Raw genomic sequence first — 22,372 nt, 5'->3', positions numbered from 1 at the left:
AGTAAGAGTTTCATTCATGAGCTATTAATAATTGCAGAATATAGTGATTTCAAACCGGGTCCATCTTTTTGAAACCCTTTGTGGTATGATTTCATGTCTTTCTGTTTATCACGCTACAATCGATGTCATAGATTGTCATGCTTGATCCCAGAGTCACCAAACTTGACTATGTTATCTAATGGCACCAAAATGAAGACCACGGTAAGGCTTTCAAGCCAACTATCAATTCTTTTAAACACCTCCTGCTTCTTGGCAGGGGGTTGGACTGGATGGCCCATGAGGTCTCTTCCAACTCTATGATTCTATGATTCTAAATAGGTATTAGATTTCTGGATTTATTGCTGCAGAATGGACATTTACGGAGTTATTTTGAGAAAACGAATCATTTACCTTTAGGCTTACTAGGTTAGTCATAGGTAGTAGTTTGATCAGTACCACCAGGTTTGCAATGCATTAGAAATATTAAAAGGGTTAGTCTTCATTGCAAATAAAATGGGAGAGCAGCTGTTCTACCTGCGTGTGGCTGGATAGTGAGAAGACTGGTGAGGACAAGAACTAGATAAGCCTCCCTCTGCTGGAACAGTAAGATGAGAGGACTTCCCTGTACATGTTCTAGGTTTACTGCTCAGGGCAACGTATAGTAAAAGAAAGAAAAATTAGGCATCATTATTCCATCATATATGTCAATCAACATATGCTGATGGAGCCCCAAACAGGGGCCCCTGAAAACAAGGAATGTATATTAAATAAGATGGAGTTATTAAGTGATAAAATATAGGACAACTGTAGCAAGCATACAGAAAAACAATCACAGTTCAGAAAGGCACAAGAACTTTCACATTTGCCTGTGAACTTAACATGCAACTATTTATAACACAGGAAAGGAAGCAATCAACACTACGGAAACAGAATAGTTTCTCTTGGTGTGATGCTTCATAATGTGGAAAGAACATTGAAATGTGAATTGACATGCACATATCAGAAAACAAGTAGATATATTATCAGACATATGCATATATATGTATGTATGTATATATATGCACATATGTATATGTATATATGTAAGTATATACACACAAGCATATAACACACAAATATACTTTTGGATACTTTTGGATATATAGCATTTCTTTAGTGAAAAGTGTATGCTGGATTAAAAATAGTATTATAAAACTACAGCTGTCTCTCCATATCCATGGGAGTTAGGCGCACAGAACAGTGGGGAAAACGTGAAAGTATCTATGCTCCCCCCAATATTATTTAACATGTTTGAAAACAAATCTGTACAATACACAAATTATTTGTAAGGAATCCAATTGCCAAAGTTTAATGTATAAATGTAGAGGGGCAGCTAGACCCTTTTAAATTATATAAAGACTGTTTCAAAACTGGTTAATAATGTTTAATTGCCTTGCCACGTTTTTTTGAATCCTATGATTTTGAATCCTATGACTCTACTGTATATCATGTTCCACAGCTGGAAGACACACACATGTGAATTTGGTGTTATGGAAGTCAGAGCTTCCTAATCAAGTAATATTCTTTATTCTCCCGTTATTGACAAGAAAGAAGCTGTATGGCATTCACAGAGCTGTCTCACTAGGTCCTAGTAAACTGGCTGGGATTTCTGGGAGTTGTGGGCCAAAACACCTGGGGACCCATAGGTTGAGAACCACTATGGGAAACCGAATCTGGATTTCCTAACGTTCAAAAATCAAAGGGGGTGGCTTTTACTCTGATACTCAGTGGCAGATGGCCTCTCTTGATACTACTTGCAAATGGAGATCACTTTTTGTGTATATTCAAATGTAACCTTGCATTTAAGTCCTCCACAAAGCATGGAGTGGCTGGTTACGTTGAATGAGTATATGTGAAATGTGGAGTTGAGCCATGAGATACAGAATCGTAACATGGAAAATAGATATGAGGAAGAACTTCCTTCCATTCAGCTGCCTGAACTTGTCGGATGAAGAGATTTAAGCGAATTCCAATAATGTATACTGTACCTTTGTGTGGGTGACCATTCTCCATCTGAATGAGGATGAGAAAGTATGTTGATTGCAGAGCAGTTTACTTCAAGTGCATCATCCTTACACAGATCAGGGATAGACGTTCTGAATATAAACCAAAAGAAAAAAGGAACAAGGTTTTATGATGAAATCCCCATCTCTCATAATCTCAGCTGATTTATTTATTTATTTATTTATTTCTGCCACTCTTCTCTACCCCCGAAGGGGGACTCAGGACGGCTTACATTAGTAACGGTGTAAGACCGATACATCACAAATACAATAATATAGATCCCTAGAGTAGTATTACCACTGCAAGAATATTCATTCCTCTCCTACTATTTTATGAATTGTTTAACCCAAGGAGCTTGATCTAGACTTAATCATATATTGTCAGAAACATTTTTGAACCTTATGCTGACAATCAATCAATTACATTGACACATGGCACTTTTTCAAGCAGTATGTAGTGGGAGTGAGCATGCTGGCTCTATTGTCAAAGAAAGCTCTCCTCCTGGAAGCCACTTCCACTACTGTCTCCTCAATAATCACAGCAGCTATAGTAATTCTGTGAAAGGTAAAGGTAAAGGTTTCCCCTTGACTTTAAGTCTAATCGTGTCCGACTGGGGAGTGGTGCTCATCTCCATTTCTAAGCTGAAGAGCTGGCGTTGTCCATAGATGCCTCCAAGGTCATGTAGCTGGCATGATTGCATGGAGCGCTGTTTACCTTCCCGTCACAGCAGTACCTATTGATCTATTCACATTTGCACGTTTTCAAACTGTTAGGTTGGCAGAAGGTGGGGCTAACAACAGAAGCTCACCCCATCCTGTGGATTCAAACTGCCGACCTTCTGGTCAGCAAGTTCAGCAGCTTAGTGGTTTAACCCGTTGTGCCACCACAGCCCCATAGTCATTATGGAAGTATACCATATTGCTACCAATACCACCTACACTAGCCAACAGAAATGAAGCCTTAGGAGAAACAACATGGAATTTAAAAAGATCTCAAATCAATAATGACTACCTTCAATTTCAAAGTGTCTGTTGTAAGTAGTGTTAAATTTGAATTTAAACTAATGTCACAACAAAAACAATATCCAATATCCAGAGGATATATGCCCCTACCAAATAAAGTGTGAATCCTCGTATTTTGGAAGTCAGATATTTAGAGTTTCCAGAATGTCCCTATACACTTTGATTAAAAACACTTATTTGTGTACTTAATTTTTATCCCTCCTTTCTCTTGATATAGGGACTTGCTAGGCTACTATAACCCTTAAATAAACCAGTTTTCCTCTGAATCTGATTTTTATAAAATCTTAACCTTAAAAATTAATTCAATAAATTAACTTTGACTGATATGATAAGAGTATGCCTGTCCAATATAACATTTAGTGTCTAAAGATGTCCTATAATTAAGACCCTTCAAATGTTGTAGCCCTAGCCGGCATACTCAATAGTGTTGTTAAATTTACTAAAAAAAATATGGAGGAGGTATGCATTATTTATTGCATTTTGTGGCTATTTTCTAACAGAACGTTAATATCTCTGAATAAATGATGTCACTGAGTTTAGTCAACAACCATACCTTGTATTTTCTAGCAGCTCGTTTTCTTCATCAGAGATTTCTATAGCGAACACATTTTCATCTTCACTGGTATCTGCATTTTCATCTCTTTTTGAAATGTCAATTTTATGGGTAGATTTCCTTCTCCGCTTCCTCCTTTTCTTCACAGAACCTCCTGCTGAGATGGATTCATTTGCAGATGTAGAGGCGGCATTTGGCAGCTGAGAAGAAGTCCCAGCATCAATGTTTCTTATCCTTTCAATTGAGTTTCTCTTCATCTGTAATTCCATGAGGGCTGCTCCCTCTGAAATAATCGGAGAGGTAGCCAGGTGGTATGGAATCGCTTCCTGGAGAAAAGAAGGACAAAAACAAAACATTACTGTCAGGTTTCTGCATTCATGTGGGTTAGAATAATAGAATCATAGAGTTGGAAGAGACCTCATGGGCCATCCAGTCCAACCCCCTCCCAAGGAGGAATATTGCATTCAAAGCACCCCCAACAGATGGCCAATCAGCCTGTTTAAAAGCTTCCAATGAAGGAGCCTCCACCACACTCTGGGGCAGAGAGTTCCACTGCTGAACAGTTCTCACCGTCAGGAAGTACTTCCTAATGTTCAGATGGAATCTCCTTTCTTGTAGTTTGAAGCCATTGTTCTGCACCCTATTCTCCAGGGCAGCAGAAAACAAGCTTGCTCCCTCCTCCCAATGACTTCCTCTCACATACTTATACATGGCTATCATGTCTCCTCTTAGCCTTCTCTTTTTCAAGCTAAACATGCCCAGCTCTTTAAGCCGCTCCTCATAGGGCTTGTCCTCCAGTCCCTTGATCATTTTAGCAACACAGGATCGTTTTAGGAACACAGAACTCTTGCAAAAGTGAAAAACCAAGAATAATTCTAGTTCACACACACATACATCAAAGGCTGATTAATCTTCGATGCATCAACCCTATCTGTCCATCTGTTTTTTGCTCACTCACTCTTTTTACTCTCCCTACCTTTCACTGCCTCAGCTAGGACACTCAGGACTCCACTGCCTGTCATCCAACCAGAAGTCTCAGCCTGAACATGTGGTGGTATTTAGGTGAGTGGAAGAATAAGTTAAATTTATTTTATTTTATGTTTCGTTATGACTATTGTTTATTTGCTCCTGGCACTGAATGTTTGCCATTTTTGTTATACTTTGGAAACTGCCCTGAATCCCTCCAGGGAGAGAGGGTGGGATATAAATAAATAAGTTGTTGTTGTTGTTGTTGTTGTTAAGAAGAGGTGGATCAGTGAGGAAGGGCTTTAAATCCAGGCAGAGGCTTGCGGTGGGATGACGGCAATAGAGTTCAGGGAAGGAAGAGAAAAAGGAAAGGATTTGAAACCCAAATGTTGCTTCGATGGGAAGGTGAGGAGGAAGCAAGGAGGAAGGAGTTTAAAATGCTGATGATGCTCCAGTGTGATGGTGGAGTAAGGGACTGCATTCTGGGAATAACAGCAATGGAGAGGTGAGGAAACAGAAAGATTGAGACAAGGAGGTGGAACTAATAAAGCAGTAGCTACAAACTAGCAAATGATTAAATCTGTAGATGTAAAAAATGCAAATGTAGAGGGCCAACTTCTCTGTCAACAAATGCCCTGTACAGACTTTCTCCAAAGAAAGAGTCTTTCAGCTTAAGTTACTTTAAAGAAGTATAAATACAATGACATGTAGAAGTTATCCTTACTTTAGTAGTGGTAGGAAAATACTCTGGTCCCCTCCTTGATAATTCAACCAGTTCAATCATGGATAGTCTATGAATCATTATATTCATTCTTCTTGACAGGCAGTTTTTCAAACCCTGCCCAAGGCAACATGAACACTCTAGGCTTTATAGAAATTGTCCAATGTGTGCTTTTGGCAAGTTAACATTACCATTCAGCTGCTTCGTATTTTAGAGAACACAAGGCTCAATTTAGATGGTAGCCCTTTTCTTTCAGGGCAGTACAGGCGGTCCCCAAGTTATGAACAACAGAGGTTCTGTGGGTTTGTTCTTAAGTTGAATTTGTATGTATGTCAGAACAGGTAATTTTTTTAATGTAACTCCAGCTCTGTGTTTGTGTGTATACACATACACACACACACGTCTCTGTGTGTGTCTGTATGTATATGTATATGCATGCTTTGGATAGAATACGGAAGGGTTAACACTACTGCAATGTTTGCTTTGCTGTCTGTGCCCCTGTTCAGGAGATTTCATCTCACTTTCTGTCCCTGTGATCATTGGATTTTGAAAAATCTTGTTTGTTGTGGAAATAAGGATTGGTGATAAAGCTTCAGTGGAGACACCTTTAACCCATGATAACTGTTTCATGAGTGATTTTTCCTTCCAAGGGGTCTATTTCTCTCACTTCCTGTTGTCTCACACCACCCTTGTTCTTAACTATGTGTCATTTGTAAGTCAGATGTTTGTAACTCAGGGACTGCCTGCAAATCCCACTGATAGCAATGCACTAAGCCAATGTCTATATGATTTCCACCTCAGCCATGCAAGCATTCATCATGCATATTATCTATCCCATGATACAGCTTTGTGAAGAGCTGCATCTGCCTGGTGAACGCAACATTATAGCAGCTACCAGGGAAGGGACAAACAAAGGGCACTGCTACAGAAAGAAATGTATAACTTCCCCTAGAACTTTTAGAAATACAGTGTAAGCATCCAAAGAAAAGAGGCTAACTAAACTTCAAACATATAATTCTAGGTGTGGAGCATTTTGAAAGTCTGTCTACGACAATGTTAAAAATTTGGGGGCAGGCGAAAATAGGTCAAAATTCATATTTAGAAAATGATACCCTCATCTCCGGCTCCCTATTACACCCCACATAATATGCTCTTCTTCCTCAATCTGACTTCCTTCTCTGTGCATAGACAACAATGCACTCCTGCCTTGCATAATCTTAGCAGAACTAAAACTCCAAGTAACAGGCTATGCATTCTGGGAAAGGGAAAGTTAAGAAAGACCGCAAAGAAGGAAATCACAGCCCTATATCCAGAATATCAAGGCAGAAAATCCCACAGTATCAGAGCATGGACTCAGATAACCCAGCTCAAAACAGATATTGTGGGATTTTCTGCCTCGATATTCTGGGGTATAGGGCTGTGTGGAAAGGCCCAAAGTCTCTCAGAATGTCCACAAATTAGTACAGATGACACCTGCCAACTTAGCCAAGTCTCATAATAGTTTCAATCAATTATATAGTAAACAATCTTCTTGAATGCATGTTTTCCTCTGCCAGAGGCTATGTACTGCAATGAAGATAACAGGGTGCTGTTGGACTGCAGCTTTCAATAGCCCAAACCAGCTTCCACTGGTCGCTGCAAATAATGCAAGTTTTGAAGAGGCAGGAAGTGGTGGGAAATAATGGGCAACCAGAATGGATAAAGTCCTATTGAGTAGCTTCATCTCTACAATGAATCTCAACCCAGAACCTCAACCAGCAAGGACTGGGGTTAAAGTACTGGTTCTCAACCTGTGGGTCCCCAGATGTTTTGGCCTTCAACTCACAGAAATTTTAACATCTGATAAACTGGCTGGGATTTCTGGGAGTTATAGGCCAAAACACCTGGGGACCCACAGGTTGAGAACCACTGGGTTAAATCGTTAAGACAGCTGAAGTCCAAAGTCTTTGGAGGAAACCAGATTGCCTACCACAGCTTGATGACACAGCTTGGCAACACAATCATGCTTGCTGAATTACAAGAGTAACATTAGACATCATAATTTCTCACAAATGAAAGTAGCCTTGGTGAGTCGCATTACTTTACCTTGTCATTATTTGTTTCTTCCACAAAAAATGCTTCTCCATTGTCCCCTAGTTTCATGTGCAAATCCACAGATTCTCCATTAATTTCTATGTCGACCTTGAGAAGATTAAAGAGATTTGAATAAATATAAATGTAACTGCCACACAGCAGTGTGTGAGCTCACACATGAGATGGATGAATCCTACATATCAAAATGCAATGTACAATTCTGGATGGAGTCAGAGTTGACAGCAATGTACCAACTCCAACTCTGGGTTCAAAATAAAAACTAACAATATGATAACAAGGCAGCATGACCATCATATCCTCAGGTGATATGTTCCAAGACCCACTGTAAATATCTGAAACTGTGGATAACAGCATTTAGACTAGAATCAAACTGGAGGACCTAGACAGGCCCACACATACTTTCGGGTGTAATATTTTTTGGAATTTGGGTAAGTGAAATTGTGGATATTGGGTCTGTGATTAGGAGGGTCATACTGCATATAGTAAGTATATCACCTTTTAAAGTATATTAAATTCTTAATTTGTCATATTTTTATTTTCACAGGGATTTGGGAAATTGTTAATCAAATATATTTATATGTTCTATTAATGTAAGTGGTAGTTTAATATATCATGTGGAGATAATGAAATTCTTTGTGGTGCCATTTCATTATTATTATTATTATTTTATTATTACTAATCAATATACTTTGCCATTTATAAAGGAGTCAGTCAAGAATTAGAGAGTAGGAAAGGGGTTGGAGTCAAGAGGCAGAAATGTTGTTTACCAATTTCAAAGACCTGCTACAAACAAAGAAGAAAGGAAGTAATGCTGCATCAAAAGCTAACCGTTGAGTTCTTTTAAATCACACTTGATTTGTGTGGAAAAAGCACTAGGATTAAGCTCATACTTATTCCCAGTGTTTCTTCCATGCTTAATCCCAGGGGCTATTCCACTAAAATCAGTGTTATTTAAAATAATCTTAATCACACTGAATCCAAGAAACATAAAAGTGCTTAGCATGGTACTCAGCAATTCATAAGACCAGTAAATAAATAAACTTGTTTACATCATTGGATTCAACAATCCAGGAATAAAAATAATTAACCAAGACAGTCCATCAATCAGTAAATAAGCAATTCCTCTTATAATAATCACTAGGTGAAAGTCCTCAGCATTCTTTGTTAAGAGATCATCAATGGGTTTATACCAGCCCAGATATCAAGATGCAAATTGACGAAATATGTATAATATAAGATCACATTTCTATTTTTTATTATTTTAACATTGGGACTTTGGTACTGGGGAGGGACAAAGACTTAACTGTTCTTTTCCTGTACTGCTCTCCTAACGAAAATTCCCAAACTCCTAAATAATACACTCAGATACCAAGCAGTTCGAAAACATACAAATGTGAGTATATCAATAGGTACCGCTCTGGCGGGCAGGTAATGGCACTCCATGCAATCATGCCAGCCACATGACCTTGGAGGCATTTATGGACAATGCCAGCTCTTCAGCTTAGACATGGAGATGACCACCACCCCACCCCACCACACCCCCGAGTCAGACACGACTATTTATTTATTTACTTACTTCATTTCTATCCTACCTTCCTCGACCTGGGAGGGGACAACGACTTAATGTCAAGGGGAAACCTTTTTCTATAAATATATACACGATATATACATAGCATAGGGAAGGGTTAACATTCATCTCACTTTCTGTCCCTCTGAGAATTGGATTTTGAAAAATGTCGCTTGTTGTGGAAACAAGGATTGGCGATAAAGCTTCGAGACCCCTTTTCCCCATAAAAACTCTTTCAGGGGTGAATTTCCCTTCCGAGGAGGAGAGTTTTCTCACTTCCTGTTGTCTCACTCTTGTTTTTAACTATGAGTCGGATGTTTGTAACTCAGGCTCTGCCTGTAATCCAGTTCCATCCATTAATCTACATTCAGAAACTGGATTATATGGTACTGTAGATTAAGCCTGAGTGAAGACTTTTGATTGGGGAATGCATAGTGAATTTTTCTTTGAAGATAAGCAAAATTGTTTCATTTGTTGGGAGTACAAAGAATGGCAACATTCTTGCTGTAATGCAAGATATTTGGGGCAATAAGCAGCATATCTGACATACAGACAGACAGAGCAGCCAGTAGTCTTCTTTCTTACCACTTTTTCCTTCGAGCGCAGAACTCCCATCTTGCCAAAGCGAACGTGGAAAGGGGAGCATTGAAGGTTTCCATCAGGCTGGCGGACAACAATGACATCAATGCATCCAGACAACGTGGCCGGATTTAATCCTTTATAGAAATCCTTCACAGTCACAAAGACTTGGCCTGCTAATTGCCCAACGTAATTCATAGTTTGTGCCTGCGGACAGAAAACAGAACAGAGAAGGCTTCACTATCTGGATTATTATACAACGAGTCCTAAATTAGCCTCCACCCTGACTCCGTTCTTGAAGCAAGCTGTCAAGAAAACCGGCTGCAGAACAGAAATCCAAAGACACACTCTGTGCAATTGTTCAGATCAGGAAAACGTTATAATGGGATTAGAAATCTAAATTCTGAACATTTTAGCAGCCAATATACAAAACATTAGAGAAGAAGAAGGGTACCTCAACCATACTGCATTTCAAAATCCTGCACAGATGTACTCAAAAATACATCCTGTAGTATATAGTATATCCCGTAAAGTCAATCCTTAGTAAGTGTGTAATGCATTGCAACCTAAGGCAGGCTTACAATCATAGAATAGTTAGAAAACAAGAAGCAATGTGAGTCTATTAGTGTAAAAGGTCTTTTCATTTAAGAGGGAATTTTGGGTACTGTGAACACAAGGTTTAAGTATAACAAACACAACCATAAGAGAGTGAGCCAGGTAGGTTCACTAGTGTAGATCTTTTTCTTAGCAGCGCAGTTGGTGTGGAAAAGAGATTTAAAGATGCGCTTGAAGCCAACCTTAAGAACTGTGGCACAGACATTGAGAAGTCGGAAGCCCTGGCCCTTGAGCACTCTAACTGGGAGTCAGCTATGACCAGCCATGCTGTGGAATTCAAACAGGTACAAATGGAGGGCGAAAAAGAGAAACATGCCAACAGGAAGACACGTCATGCCAACCCTGACCGGGACCACCTTCCACCTGGAAACCAATGTCCTAACTGCAGAAGAACATGAAGTTCACAATAGGCTTCACAGTTACCTACCGACCCACTGCCAAGACACTACACTTGGAAGGCCATCATACTCGGGACAACAAGGGATCGCCTAACTAACTACTGGTTTCACCTTTCAACATTTTATTTGAACAAGAGTGATTCAAACAGGGTCAATTTTTATGTTGATTCCACATTTCTTTTTGGATTTTTTTTCTTATACAGTTTTTGAGATGAAAGACATTTGGGATATTAGAATATCCAGAGTATAATTTACTACAAAACTAGGTGCTTATATAGGAAATTGGGAAACATGTCTGATCCAGAATATATATATTGATTAAATAACTCAGGGATACAGTTGGGGTTCCATGGAAAATGAATGTCTTCTGAAGGGTTCCATGTCTGAAAAGGTATGGGGACCACTGATCTCAGACATCTTTCCTGGCTAGCTAGAAAGAACAAAACAATACAGTCTGATGGATACATGCAGGCACCTCATATTGTGCACTCCTGTGAGTAATCACTATTTAACACCCACAATTCTGTTTTACTTAGGACTCCCAGAACCCAACATAGTCAGATGTATCTGCTGGCTGGAAGATCCTAGAAACTATTTATTTATTTACGACATTGATATGCTGCCCTTCTCACCCCGAAGGGGACTCAAAGCGACTTACAAGATATATATATATATATATACATACACACACACACATACATACAATATATTATATTATTAGCATAGTTCAATATCAGTATTAAATATTACTATATTGTACTATACTATTATATTGTAATATTATTATATTCCAATAACTTTGCTTTCCACAGTTTGAGATTTCTACCAAGAACTTCTTTGTAAGGATCCAATGGAGCACAAGAAAACACTGGGCAAGACATCTTAAGGATTTGGCAGTGTTTGGAGAAAATGGCTCAGAATTCAAAAAGGGACTGGACAAGCCTTCCAGTGTTTTCTGGCCAAGGAGGAAGACCTTTTCAGACTGTTCCAGCTAGAGAGGAAAAAAGGGGCACACTAAGGGAGGAAGGATGGGAAAGGAACAGCCAAAGATAAGCAGTGGAGAGAAAACAGAACCAGGAGCTATTTTCAGCTGCAGCTACTGCATGGCTTTCCATCTCCAGGACAAAGCAAAATAAATGGTGCAGAAAATAAATGGTGCGGAAGTGCCAGGAATCCCCATGCCCCTGGCTCACATGCGTCAAACTCAAGGGCCATGGGCCGAATCTGGCCCTCCGTGTCATTTTATGTGACCCTCCACATGCTGGACTACAATGCCTGTATTCCGTATTGTTAGACATCATATCTAGAGGTGATGGGAGTTGGGGTACAGTAACAGTAATTTAATTGATATATAAACCAATTTTCCTAGTTCCAACAGACCTCACTACCTCTGAGGATGCTTGCCATAGATGCAGGCGAAACGTCAAGAGAGAATGCCTCTAGAACATGGCCATCTAGCCCGAAAAAACCTACAACAACCCATTAATTAATTTATTTATTATTTGTGGTATTTCTATGCTGCCTTCTCAGCCTGAATGCGACTCAAGGCGGCTTACAGATTGGCAGCAATTTGATGCCATGACGGTCATAAACACAATTAAAAACATTTAACACACATTATTAAACCATCTAAAAATAATTTAAAACATATAATATCAAGTAGTCACCAGTAGTAAACATCTGGAAAGCTACAGTTTGTTCTGTTGAGTCAGAATAGTGGGGTTTGGATTTAGATACCAGGCTATTGTGGATATGATGTCTGACTTCAAAATGTCCTTGAACCTTTCCTCAACCTCAGAGCACCAAGTACTATTGGGTTGCAATTTCCATTATCCCTATTCCGCATGGCAGATAATCAAAAGTGATGGCAGTTGTCATACAATAATACCTGGGGACCCAAACTGGGTAAAAACTAAACAGCACCAACCGCTATGTAAAAAAATCATAGTCACCCTGTATATCCATGGATTCTCCGTCCATAGTTTCAATGGTCCTGATGTGGCCCTCAACACCCCTGCCCTGTATTCATACTCATTTCTAGGAATATTGGGGAAATCATCCAGACATGATACACATCCTGAGCCTTTATTCCTCTCAAGGTTTTCACTAGTTTCTTATGCCTCTCTTTCAAACAGCCTCACGATATAATCCTGCACCAAGTTAACACAGGAATAGCTTTTCTTTATCCTACCACAACGGCTTTACAGCACAAGTGGGAATTTTGTTGCTCCCCAACTGTCTCATCAGACCGAAGCCCCATCTAAACTGCCATATAATCCAGATTATCAAATCAGATAATCCAGATGATCTGCTTTGAAGTGGATTATATGAGTCTACACTGCCATATAATCCAGTTCAAAGCAGATAATCTGGATTTTTGCAGATGATTAGACTCAACCAAGGGAGCTCTTTAATCCCCTTCTACACTGCCATATAAAATCCAGATGATCTGCTTTGAACTACATGTAATATAATTGACTGGTTGCTGATGACTCGATAAATAAATAAATCTGCTTTGAACTGAATTATATGGCAGTGTAGACTCGTATAATCCACTTCAAAGCAGATCATCTGGATTATCTGCTTTGATACCCCTATGTAACAAAATTTGAGGAAAAATCACTGTTCCTGGTTTAAAAGTGTTATTCCTGTTTAATTGTGTTGCACTTACTTTGAAAGTACCATAGTTGTTATACTGCAGGCACTTTGTTTTTGTGGCTGCCACAAACTATGTTGAATTGGTTGAGATTGGTTATCAGATATTCATTGAAAAACTATAGCAAAATGTGCCATGGGATGTCCTGCAAAAACAAACTTTTTGCAGTTTAATAAACTTTTTTTCATGCTTTTATGATAGAACCATTTAGGAAATAGCATTTATAACCAAGGAACAAAAAAAAGTGTTACATAGTGTAATCTGGGTTAGATAGCAGTCTAGATGATCTATTTGGAACTGGATTATATGAGTCTACTGCTATATAATCCAGTTCAAAGCAGATAATCTGGGATCGGATCCTGGGATATAGGGCAGCCTATGATGACCATTTAAGGCAGTTCAAACAGCATTATATGGCAGTGTGGATGGGACCTTGGAGGTCTCTCATCCATAGTTGCTTTAAAACGTCAAAATCATCTAGTTGGCAATAAGCAACAATGGGAGCTGATGCCTTCCATGTCATGGAGGCCACTAACTACCACTAAACATAGTGGTTGTATAAAATCAAGCAGGAACATTTGAGGCAATTTCTCAGAAGAACATTCCTGTAACCCATTTCTTTTACTCTTTGTGGCAGTAACAAAAGGGGTAAACAGCAAGACTACAAATCCAAGGCACAATTAACCCAGGAACAGTATAAAACAAAGCAAATTGGCTGGAACCCAATCTCTTTAATGACCTCCAAATCCTCTTCATGGACTGGCCAAGGATGATATGTATTTCTCTGTGGCCCCTTCCACACAGCTGTATAAAATCCACATTGAACTGAGTTATATGGCAGTGTGGACTCAGATAACCCAGTTCAAAGCAAATATTGTGGATCATCTGCCTTGATATTCTGCGTTATATGGCTGTGTGGAAGGGCCCTAAGGCTCCTTCTACACTGCCATACATAATCCAGATTATCTGCTTTGAATATATCACTGTATACTCATATAATCCAGTTCAAAGCAGATAATGTGGATTTTCTGTTTTGATAATCTGATTATATGGCAATGTAGAAGAGGCCTGAGATAAAGAAGAAAAAGTACCAATGGCTATAGCTGTGCTCACAAAGAATGCATAGCAGAATGGATGAGCAAGGAAACAGGATGCCTTGACTGTGTGTAGTAACGTGTCCGCTGCCATCTTTTCTGGGGTTTTCTTTCCACACAATCAATGCCGTTTGCATTATTAAACAGGAAATCTTTTACAAGCTTCCTGAATGGTATTTCCCACATATGCTTTCCTTTGCCAGGGAAAGAAAGTACCAATCAATCAAGAACGCAGAAAGTTTCTTCAATTTAAGGGGAGGTACTCATTCTGATAGGTCCCAGGATCAGCATTTTCAAAATAATGTTTCAGTGCTGCAAACAGAAACCATTATAGTAATTGCATTGCTTCACCCACATGGTTCAAAATTTAAAGTGGAAAAGGAATTATGACTGAAACATAACCTATAGAGATTTGTAAACACTAAAAGCAATGAATGAAATAGGCTCTTGAGACATTTCAAGTCAGGTCACAGCAGCCTCGAATGCTTGGGAACAATATTGAGAAAGTGACTATTTGCTTTCATTTATCCCACTGAGGCCCCTTCTACACTGCCATATAAAATCCAGATTATCTGCTTTCAAATTCAACTGGATTATATGGCAATATAGACTCATATAATCCAGTTCCAATCAGATAATGTGGGTTATTTCCTTTGATAATCTGGATTAGGTAAAGGTTTTCCCCTGACATGTAGTCCAGTCGTGTCCAACTCTGGAGTGTGCTGCTCATCTCCATTTCTAAGCCAAAGAGCCGACGTTGTCCATATACACCTCCAAGGTCATGTGGCCAGCATGACTGCATGGAGCGCCTTTACCTTCCCGCCGGAGCAGTACCTATTGATCTACTCTACTCATTTGCATGTTTTCGAACTGCTAGGTTGGCAGAAGCTGGGACCGACAACGGAAGCTCACGCCGTTCCCCAAATTCAAACCTGTGACCTTTCGGTCAACAAGCTCAGCAGGCTCAGCGCTTTAACCTGCTACGCCACCAAGGGCTCCATAATATATGGATTATATGGCAGCATAGATCTAGCCTCAGATGCATAAAGTCATCTAGTAGGTATTCATGGGCTGAATAAGGATTCAAACCCACGTTGCTGTTTGTTTTTTGTTTTTTTTTGTGTCAGGAGCAACTTGAGAAACTGCAAGTTGCCTCTGGTATGAGAGAATTGGCCATCTGCAAGGACATTGCCCAGGCCTGGATGTTTTACCATCCTGTGGGAGGCTTCTCTCATGTCCCCGCACGGGAAGCTGGAGCTGACAGGCTGGAGCTCACCCCACTCCCCAGATTCGAACCGCCGACCTGTTGGTCAGCAGTCCTGCCGGCACAAGGGTTAAACCCATTGTGTTACTGGGGCTCCTAAACCCAGATTATCAACACTGAAACCACTACACCACACTGGCTCTCAATAATCCAGTTGTTGGTTCACTATTTTCTCAGTTTTAAAAGAAAAAAAGGTTAATGTAAAATATTGAGAAACTAAATCTATCATCAGGAAATGTTGAGCAAGGTTTATGATATACAAGATGATAGTTACACCACCATTTCAGCCTCCAAATGGACCTCAAAGGGACCTAAACATAATTAAAAAAAACAAAGAATTGGCTATAGTTACAGGATTAACTATAGAGTGAATTCAAGACAAAAGGTTTAGCAAAATACAGATGTCTTTACCAGATGCTGAAAGGCTAAGGAGGAGGACGCCAACCAAGGTTCCTGAGAAAAGTTGTTCCATAACTTGGGTGCTGCAACCAGATAGCTTAGGTCACGCATTACAACCATGCAAATCTCTCCTAAACTGGACACAGAGCAAGGCCTTTTAAGAAACGTTCAGCGAGTGGGCGGGCTCCTCTCGGAAAGGGCGGTCCTTCAAAGATGCCATCCAATCATCTCAAAGACTATGTGGGCTGGACATGAGGCACGTAGTTTTGAAACAACTTTGTACCACGTAAAACCATTTTCCCACAACAGTCTACAGACAGTGACTCTTGAAGCCATAGTTCAAAAAGGCACCTCAGAGGATACTGTGAGTTGTAGTCCCCAAAAACAAGATTTCTGAGCTCGCCTCTGTGCCCTTGTATAAATCTTTCCCATAACCTGTCATATGAACTTTTAAACTAAAGGTAACTAGATTCAGCTCTACTCCCTCCTTAATGCATCAGTACTTACAAATCTTAAAAATTTAATAATCTACCTACACATTATGTGACAGAAAACGAGAATTTATGGAACGGATTCAACTCAGATGACATGTCAAATAATGGTTTACCAATTGTCCTCTGGTCTCACGCCTCTTCCCCTGCCTTGTACTCTAATTCAATTATGTATTTCCTTCATAGGCCCTTTCTATGCTGCCATATAATCCCGTTCAAAGCAGATAATGTGGATTTTTCTGTTTTGATAACCTGGATTATCTGACAGCGTAGAAGAGGCAAAAGTCTCTAGTCTAACATGAGGCTTTTAAATACAATTTTCTCTGCCTAAGCAAAATTACAGAAGTGAGAAGAGGTGGTTACTATTATTGCTGGCACAGGCAGATCATATGATTAAGGTCTCTTCTACACTGCTATATAAAATCCAGATTTTTTGATACAAATTGGATTATATGGCAGTGTAGAAGGGCCTAAGATCAGCCCAAGACCCTTCCTCATTAGTACATTTTAAAAGGTGTACCCTACTTCAGTGTACATATTCTTATAATGTAAAATACATTTAGAAGAGACCCGATGACTGACACCTCTTCTACACTGCCATAGAATCCAGATTATCTATTTTAACTGGATTACATGACAGTATAGACTCATATAATCCAGTTCAAAGCAGATAATGTGGATTAACTTCTTTGATAATCTGGATTATATGACAGTGTAGCAGGAACCTGAGAAGAGAAATTAGGTTACATGGTAGAAAATTATGTGCGTAAAAAACCATAAGCCACCTCAAATTGTAACATTAGCACAAAATCATCTTCCATTATTATCTCTGACACAACAAAATAGTTTGCAACAACTCTTTTGAAAAGAAGTACAAACCACAGTTTAGCAAGCCAAATGTATTAGCTATCTCTTGTGCTAAACAGGAAGTGCTGAATAAAAATGAAGTAAATAAGAACAGCAGCAGTAAGAGAGAAGTCTGCATATTGAAACGACTTGGTTTTTCTCTTATACAACCTCCAGACAATGCGAGAGACAAAAGAACTGCCATTGCAAAGCCATTTAGTGACTAAAAGCAAATAGGGTGTTTCTGTATTTACAAGATACAAAGAAAAAAAGTATTGGAACTCCCCTGTTTTTATAATTTGAAGAGACTATATCCATTTCATTTTGTGTGTGTGTGTGTGTGTGTGTGTTTTGTTTTGGGTTTGTTTGTTTTTTAGTGTCAGGAGCGACTTGAGAAACTGCAAGTCGTTTCTGGTGTGAGAGAATTGGCCATCTGCAAGAACCTTACCCAGGGGATGCCCTGATGTTTTGATGTTTTACCATCCTTATGGGAGGCTTCTCGCATGGGAAGCTGGAGCTGACAGAGGGAGCTCATCCATGCTCCTCCCTGGATTTGGACCACCGACCTGTTGGTCTTCTGTCCTGCCAGCACAAGGGTTGAACCCACTGCACCACTGGGGGCTCCTCATGGTAAGGCCTATCAACTTGTCATACTCATAGGGGAATAACAGCCATTCTTAGACCTTTCCCACGGATATATCAAAGCTCAAGAGAAAACTGTACTATGCTGGAAGTGGCCCATTTCTCTTTCTAATGGTTAAGGAATACAGGGTGTGTGCCTCCCTGGAATTTAGAAATACAACTACGGCTTAGATAATGCACCCGATGAAAACGAATCCATATTTCAGTTGCTCTTCCCAAAGAACAAAAGAGCTGTCGGCATTGATTAAAGAGATGATATATAAAATCAGCAGAGACCTGAGAAATAGGAGACAAACGGTCTCCTCTTCAACCTCACCTCCAGTACTGGTTATCTGAGAGCTTACTGAACATACTCATGTATAAATCCAGAAATTTTAGTCAAAAAACTGGTCCAAAAAACCTGGATTGGCTTATCTTTGGTCAATGCGAGCACTGTACCTTAACTTTGATCTAAGAAGGAACCACCCCTTTCTCTGAATAGAATCGTAAAAGGCGAGATCTTGGTTCATCCCAGGAGAACCTAAAAGAAGAACCACATTTCTCTATTCCAGTAGTTCCCAACCTTTTTTTGACCAGGGACCACTCTCCAACATTAGTACCAAAAGGGTTACAAATCAGTTCTTGGTCAACTTTAGATTCAGATTGGTTATTTGGGGTGCTGATTCAAAAAACTTCATTGGATAGACCACCTCAGCTCCAGTTTCTGATACAGAACGTATGCCGTCCATTAGTCACCATCTGCTCGCCCACAGAAAACTATGTTTAATAAGCCTCGAAACTATAAGAGAGTTTCATGAGATCAGTTGCTCTCATTGCAGCGGTATAGTAACAGGCTGCGGACCATATTTTAGTTCTTGCGGACCACTGGTGGTCCATGGACACTCCACACTCTTGTCTATCTACCGTAGCATCACTTTCTGACCTTTTTGAACACCTGGACAGGAAAACAGCAGTAACGGCCAGGGTTGACTGGTATCCTGAGATGGCATTTGCACTTTTGTATGTTGACAGAATGACCCATGACTTATCCATGGGTCATATCAAAATTCATCATTTCGAACATAAACCTGTTCCTGACTTATACATGCAATCAACTTATACTTAAGTTTATACTACATATATGAGCATGGATCTCCGTTATATAAATTTACAAATCAGTCCACATAAAATATGATCCTTTCTCAAAATAATCTGAACAGTGTCTCCAACAACACAGCTCGAAATCCCCAACCGCAATCTGAGTTAATGACTCCACAAATTAATTTCTCCCCTAATCTAAACTTTCCTTTCTATCACTAAGACAGTATGCCACAAATTTTATTTTTAATGTTTCTACAGCAGAACAGCTCAGTGATGTAGCTGAAATCTTGGTAAAGAGCCCGGAATTCTAATTGTCTCATTTGTAAAGCCAACGCATGTATCAAACAAGAATGTCCTTGTTCAAATACTTGGTGTTTGTTTACTGAATGTGATAAAGTAAAGGCATGCATAGGCACGCTTAGACTTATTACTATTCTCAGTATCCAACAACAGTCTCAAATGCTGCCAAAAGTCATTTTCATTATAGGTATTTTTTATCACATTTAATCATACAAATAACGTTCTTGTTCTATTCCCAAACAATACAAGAAAAAATATATTTAGAGTGGAAGGCAGAAGCACAGTCCAGTTTTGTGGCAGAACGTCTGTAGAAGCTGTACTTTGTGAATGCCATCTCAGGGTGCATCTACACTGCAAAATTAACACAGTTTGAAACCATTCCTCAGGACCCTTCCACACAGCTGAATAAAATATCACATTACCTACTTTGAACTGGAATATATGGCAGTGTGGACTCAGATATTCCAGTTCCAAGCAGATATTGTGGGATTTTTCCCCCTTGATATTCTGCGTTATATGGCTATGTGGAAGGGCCCTCAAACCTATGGAATCCAGGGAGTTGTAGTCTAGTGAAGCACCAATATTCTTTGGCAGAGAAGGCTAAATACCATGTTAAACTACAACTCCCAGGACTCCACAGCATTTTTTTTCCATGACGGGAGTGACTTGAGAAACTGCCCAGATGTTTTGATGTTTTGCCATCCTTATGGGAAACTTCTCTCATGTCCACGCATGGGGAGCTGGAGCCGACAAATTCGAACCTCCAACCTGTTTGTCTTCCATCAGCACAAGGGTTTAACCCACTGCGCCACCTGGGACTCCATAGCATTGAGCCATGGCAATCAAAATGATGTCAAATTGTATTAATTCTACAGTGTGGATGCACCTTCAGTCCAATGAAAAACAAATGTATAAACAAAATCCAAGAACATCTGAACCAATAAATATTCACACCCAGGTTTTGTACTTGCAAATTTACACACAGATTTCAAAAAAAGTCTTTGCAAATATCATGTAAAGCAGCCAGTCAGCTTCCCATCTTAACCAACAACCCTCCCACAGTGATATCAAAGAAGTCAAATATAAATCATTACAAAACCATGTCTAGTGAGCCAAGGACATACTCGTGCCTAGAACAACATATTTTGGACAAGTGTCTGCTTCTGTATAAGGCAAGTATGCTCCACGTGAGGAAATGTGCATTTCCTCATTTATTAATGTGTGCTTGTGTGTTTTCAACCTAGGCCTGAGGCTGTAATCAATCAATACATATTTATTTGACACCTAACATTGCTATACTCAGGGTAATTTATTTAATTTGACATTCTCATCAAGTAAAGAATCTAGAACAATTTAGAGCAAGTTATTATTTATTTTTTTGAAATCTCTTATTTCATTTAGTATGGATAAATCTCATGCCTCCCTTCAAGGTTCTCCTGCCATATTATGCAAACTACAATTTTGATGATACTGGTCCAACATCCACTTCTGACAGAAGGAAAGATGGATGAGATAAAACATCATCCAGTGAAATTTACGACTGAGGAAGAATTGAAAACCTGGAACTAGTACTCTATATAAACTCTCAGCAAGTCTTGCTAGTAGTTTTTAACTTGTTTTAATTGATTTGAGCCTTGCTATCCCTCTGCCAGCATTGCATAATGTTTTGAGCATTGCACTATGACTCTGGAAAACAGGGTTTCAATCCCTGCTTAGAAATGAAAATCCTCTGAGACTAAGAATATGGGAATTACTTTAATACAGTAGTTCCAAACCTTTTTTTGACCAGGGACCATTTGACCAAGGACCGTTATGACCAGGAACCTAGACCCAAAAGGGTTATGAATCAGTTTTTGGTCAACTTTAGATTCGGTTTGGTTATTTGGGGTGCTGATTCCGAAATCTTCATTGGATAGACCACCTCAGCTCTAGTTTCTGATACAGAACGTATGCCATCCAGTAATCACCATCTGATCGCCCACAGAAAACCAAGCCTCGAGATCAGTCGTTCTCGTTGCAAAGGTGTAGTAACAGTGGAGCCACAGACCATATTTTAGTTCATGCAGACCACTGATGGTCCACAGACCACAGGTTGGGAATCACTGCTTTAATAGGAACCCCATGATAGGTTCATTTTTGGCCCAGTCTACACTGTCATATAATCTCATTTCTGAATCCAGATTATCTGCTTTGAACTGGATTACATGGAAGTATAGACTCATATAATCCAGTTCAAAGCAGATAACCTGGATTCAGAAACTTGATTATATGGCAGCATATATCCAACCTTTGCGTCAGCATAAGGCATAAGTGCCCCAAAGAAACAGAACAATCCTTACAATGCAGAGAAGTGTTCAGATCATAATGTCTAGGCTCCCATTTCAATTTTAAGATTAAATAAGTTGTTCTGTGCCTTCAAGCCATTTCTGAATTACAGCAACCTTATCACAGGATATATATTTTTAGCCCAATTGTTTACAAGTGATTTGCCCTTGCCTTCCTCTGGGGAAGAGACAGTGTGACCTCTCTAAGTTCATGACAAGGGTTTTTATGGCAGAGCTGGGATTTAAATCCAAGCCCTAGTCTAACACTTAAACTTTCATAACCAGATCATTATGAAATGAAAGTTTAGGACTAACATCTTATTTGTAATAACTATATACAATTCTGGGTTGCCGTGAGTTTTACGGACTGTATGGCCATGTTCCAGAACCTCTGAGGATGCCTACCATAGATGTGGGAGAAATATCAGGAGAGAATGCTTCTGGAATATGGCCATACAGCACAAAAAACACACTGATTCAGGCAATGAAAGCCTTCGACACAACAATACACGATTCCATTATGAGATATGATGAAACGTCCAGGGTGACTAAACCCACCAAAGTAGAAATATTTCCAAATATTTCTCCTCTGAGAACTATTTTCTCTTTCTGAGCCCCCTACTACACTGACATATAATCCAGATTATCAAGGCAGATAATCCACATTATCTATTTTGATCTGCATTATCTGAGTCTATACTGCCATATAATCCAGTTCAATCAAAGCAGATCATCTGGA

General features: G+C 39.5%; 1 protein-coding gene across 3 annotated transcripts in view; it reads right to left on the bottom strand.

Moving 5' to 3' along the window:
- Positions 1–22,372, bottom strand: part of LPIN1 (lipin 1) — a 117,588-nt gene that overhangs the window by 32,699 nt on the left and 62,517 nt on the right. For 2 of the 3 annotated variants that reach the window (XM_060787473.2, XM_060787481.2), the window contains 5 exons: positions 9,531–9,731; positions 7,370–7,465; positions 3,598–3,923; positions 2,007–2,114; positions 514–621 (listed from right to left, as the gene is read on the bottom strand). In XM_060787473.2, the coding sequence (XP_060643456.2) occupies positions 514–621; positions 2,007–2,114; positions 3,598–3,923; positions 7,370–7,465; positions 9,531–9,731 (839 nt within the window). The remainder of the gene's footprint in view (positions 1–513; positions 622–2,006; positions 2,115–3,597; positions 3,924–7,369; positions 7,466–9,530; positions 9,732–22,372) is intronic. The other variant, XM_060787491.2, reaches the window with a different exon arrangement.

The sequence above is a fragment of the Anolis sagrei genome, chromosome 1 (assembly GCF_037176765.1).
Source record: "Anolis sagrei isolate rAnoSag1 chromosome 1, rAnoSag1.mat, whole genome shotgun sequence".
NCBI lineage: Eukaryota > Metazoa > Chordata > Lepidosauria > Squamata > Dactyloidae > Anolis > Anolis sagrei.
The sequence above is the reverse complement of the archived record's forward strand: the minus strand, read 5'-3'. Positions and strand labels throughout refer to the sequence as shown.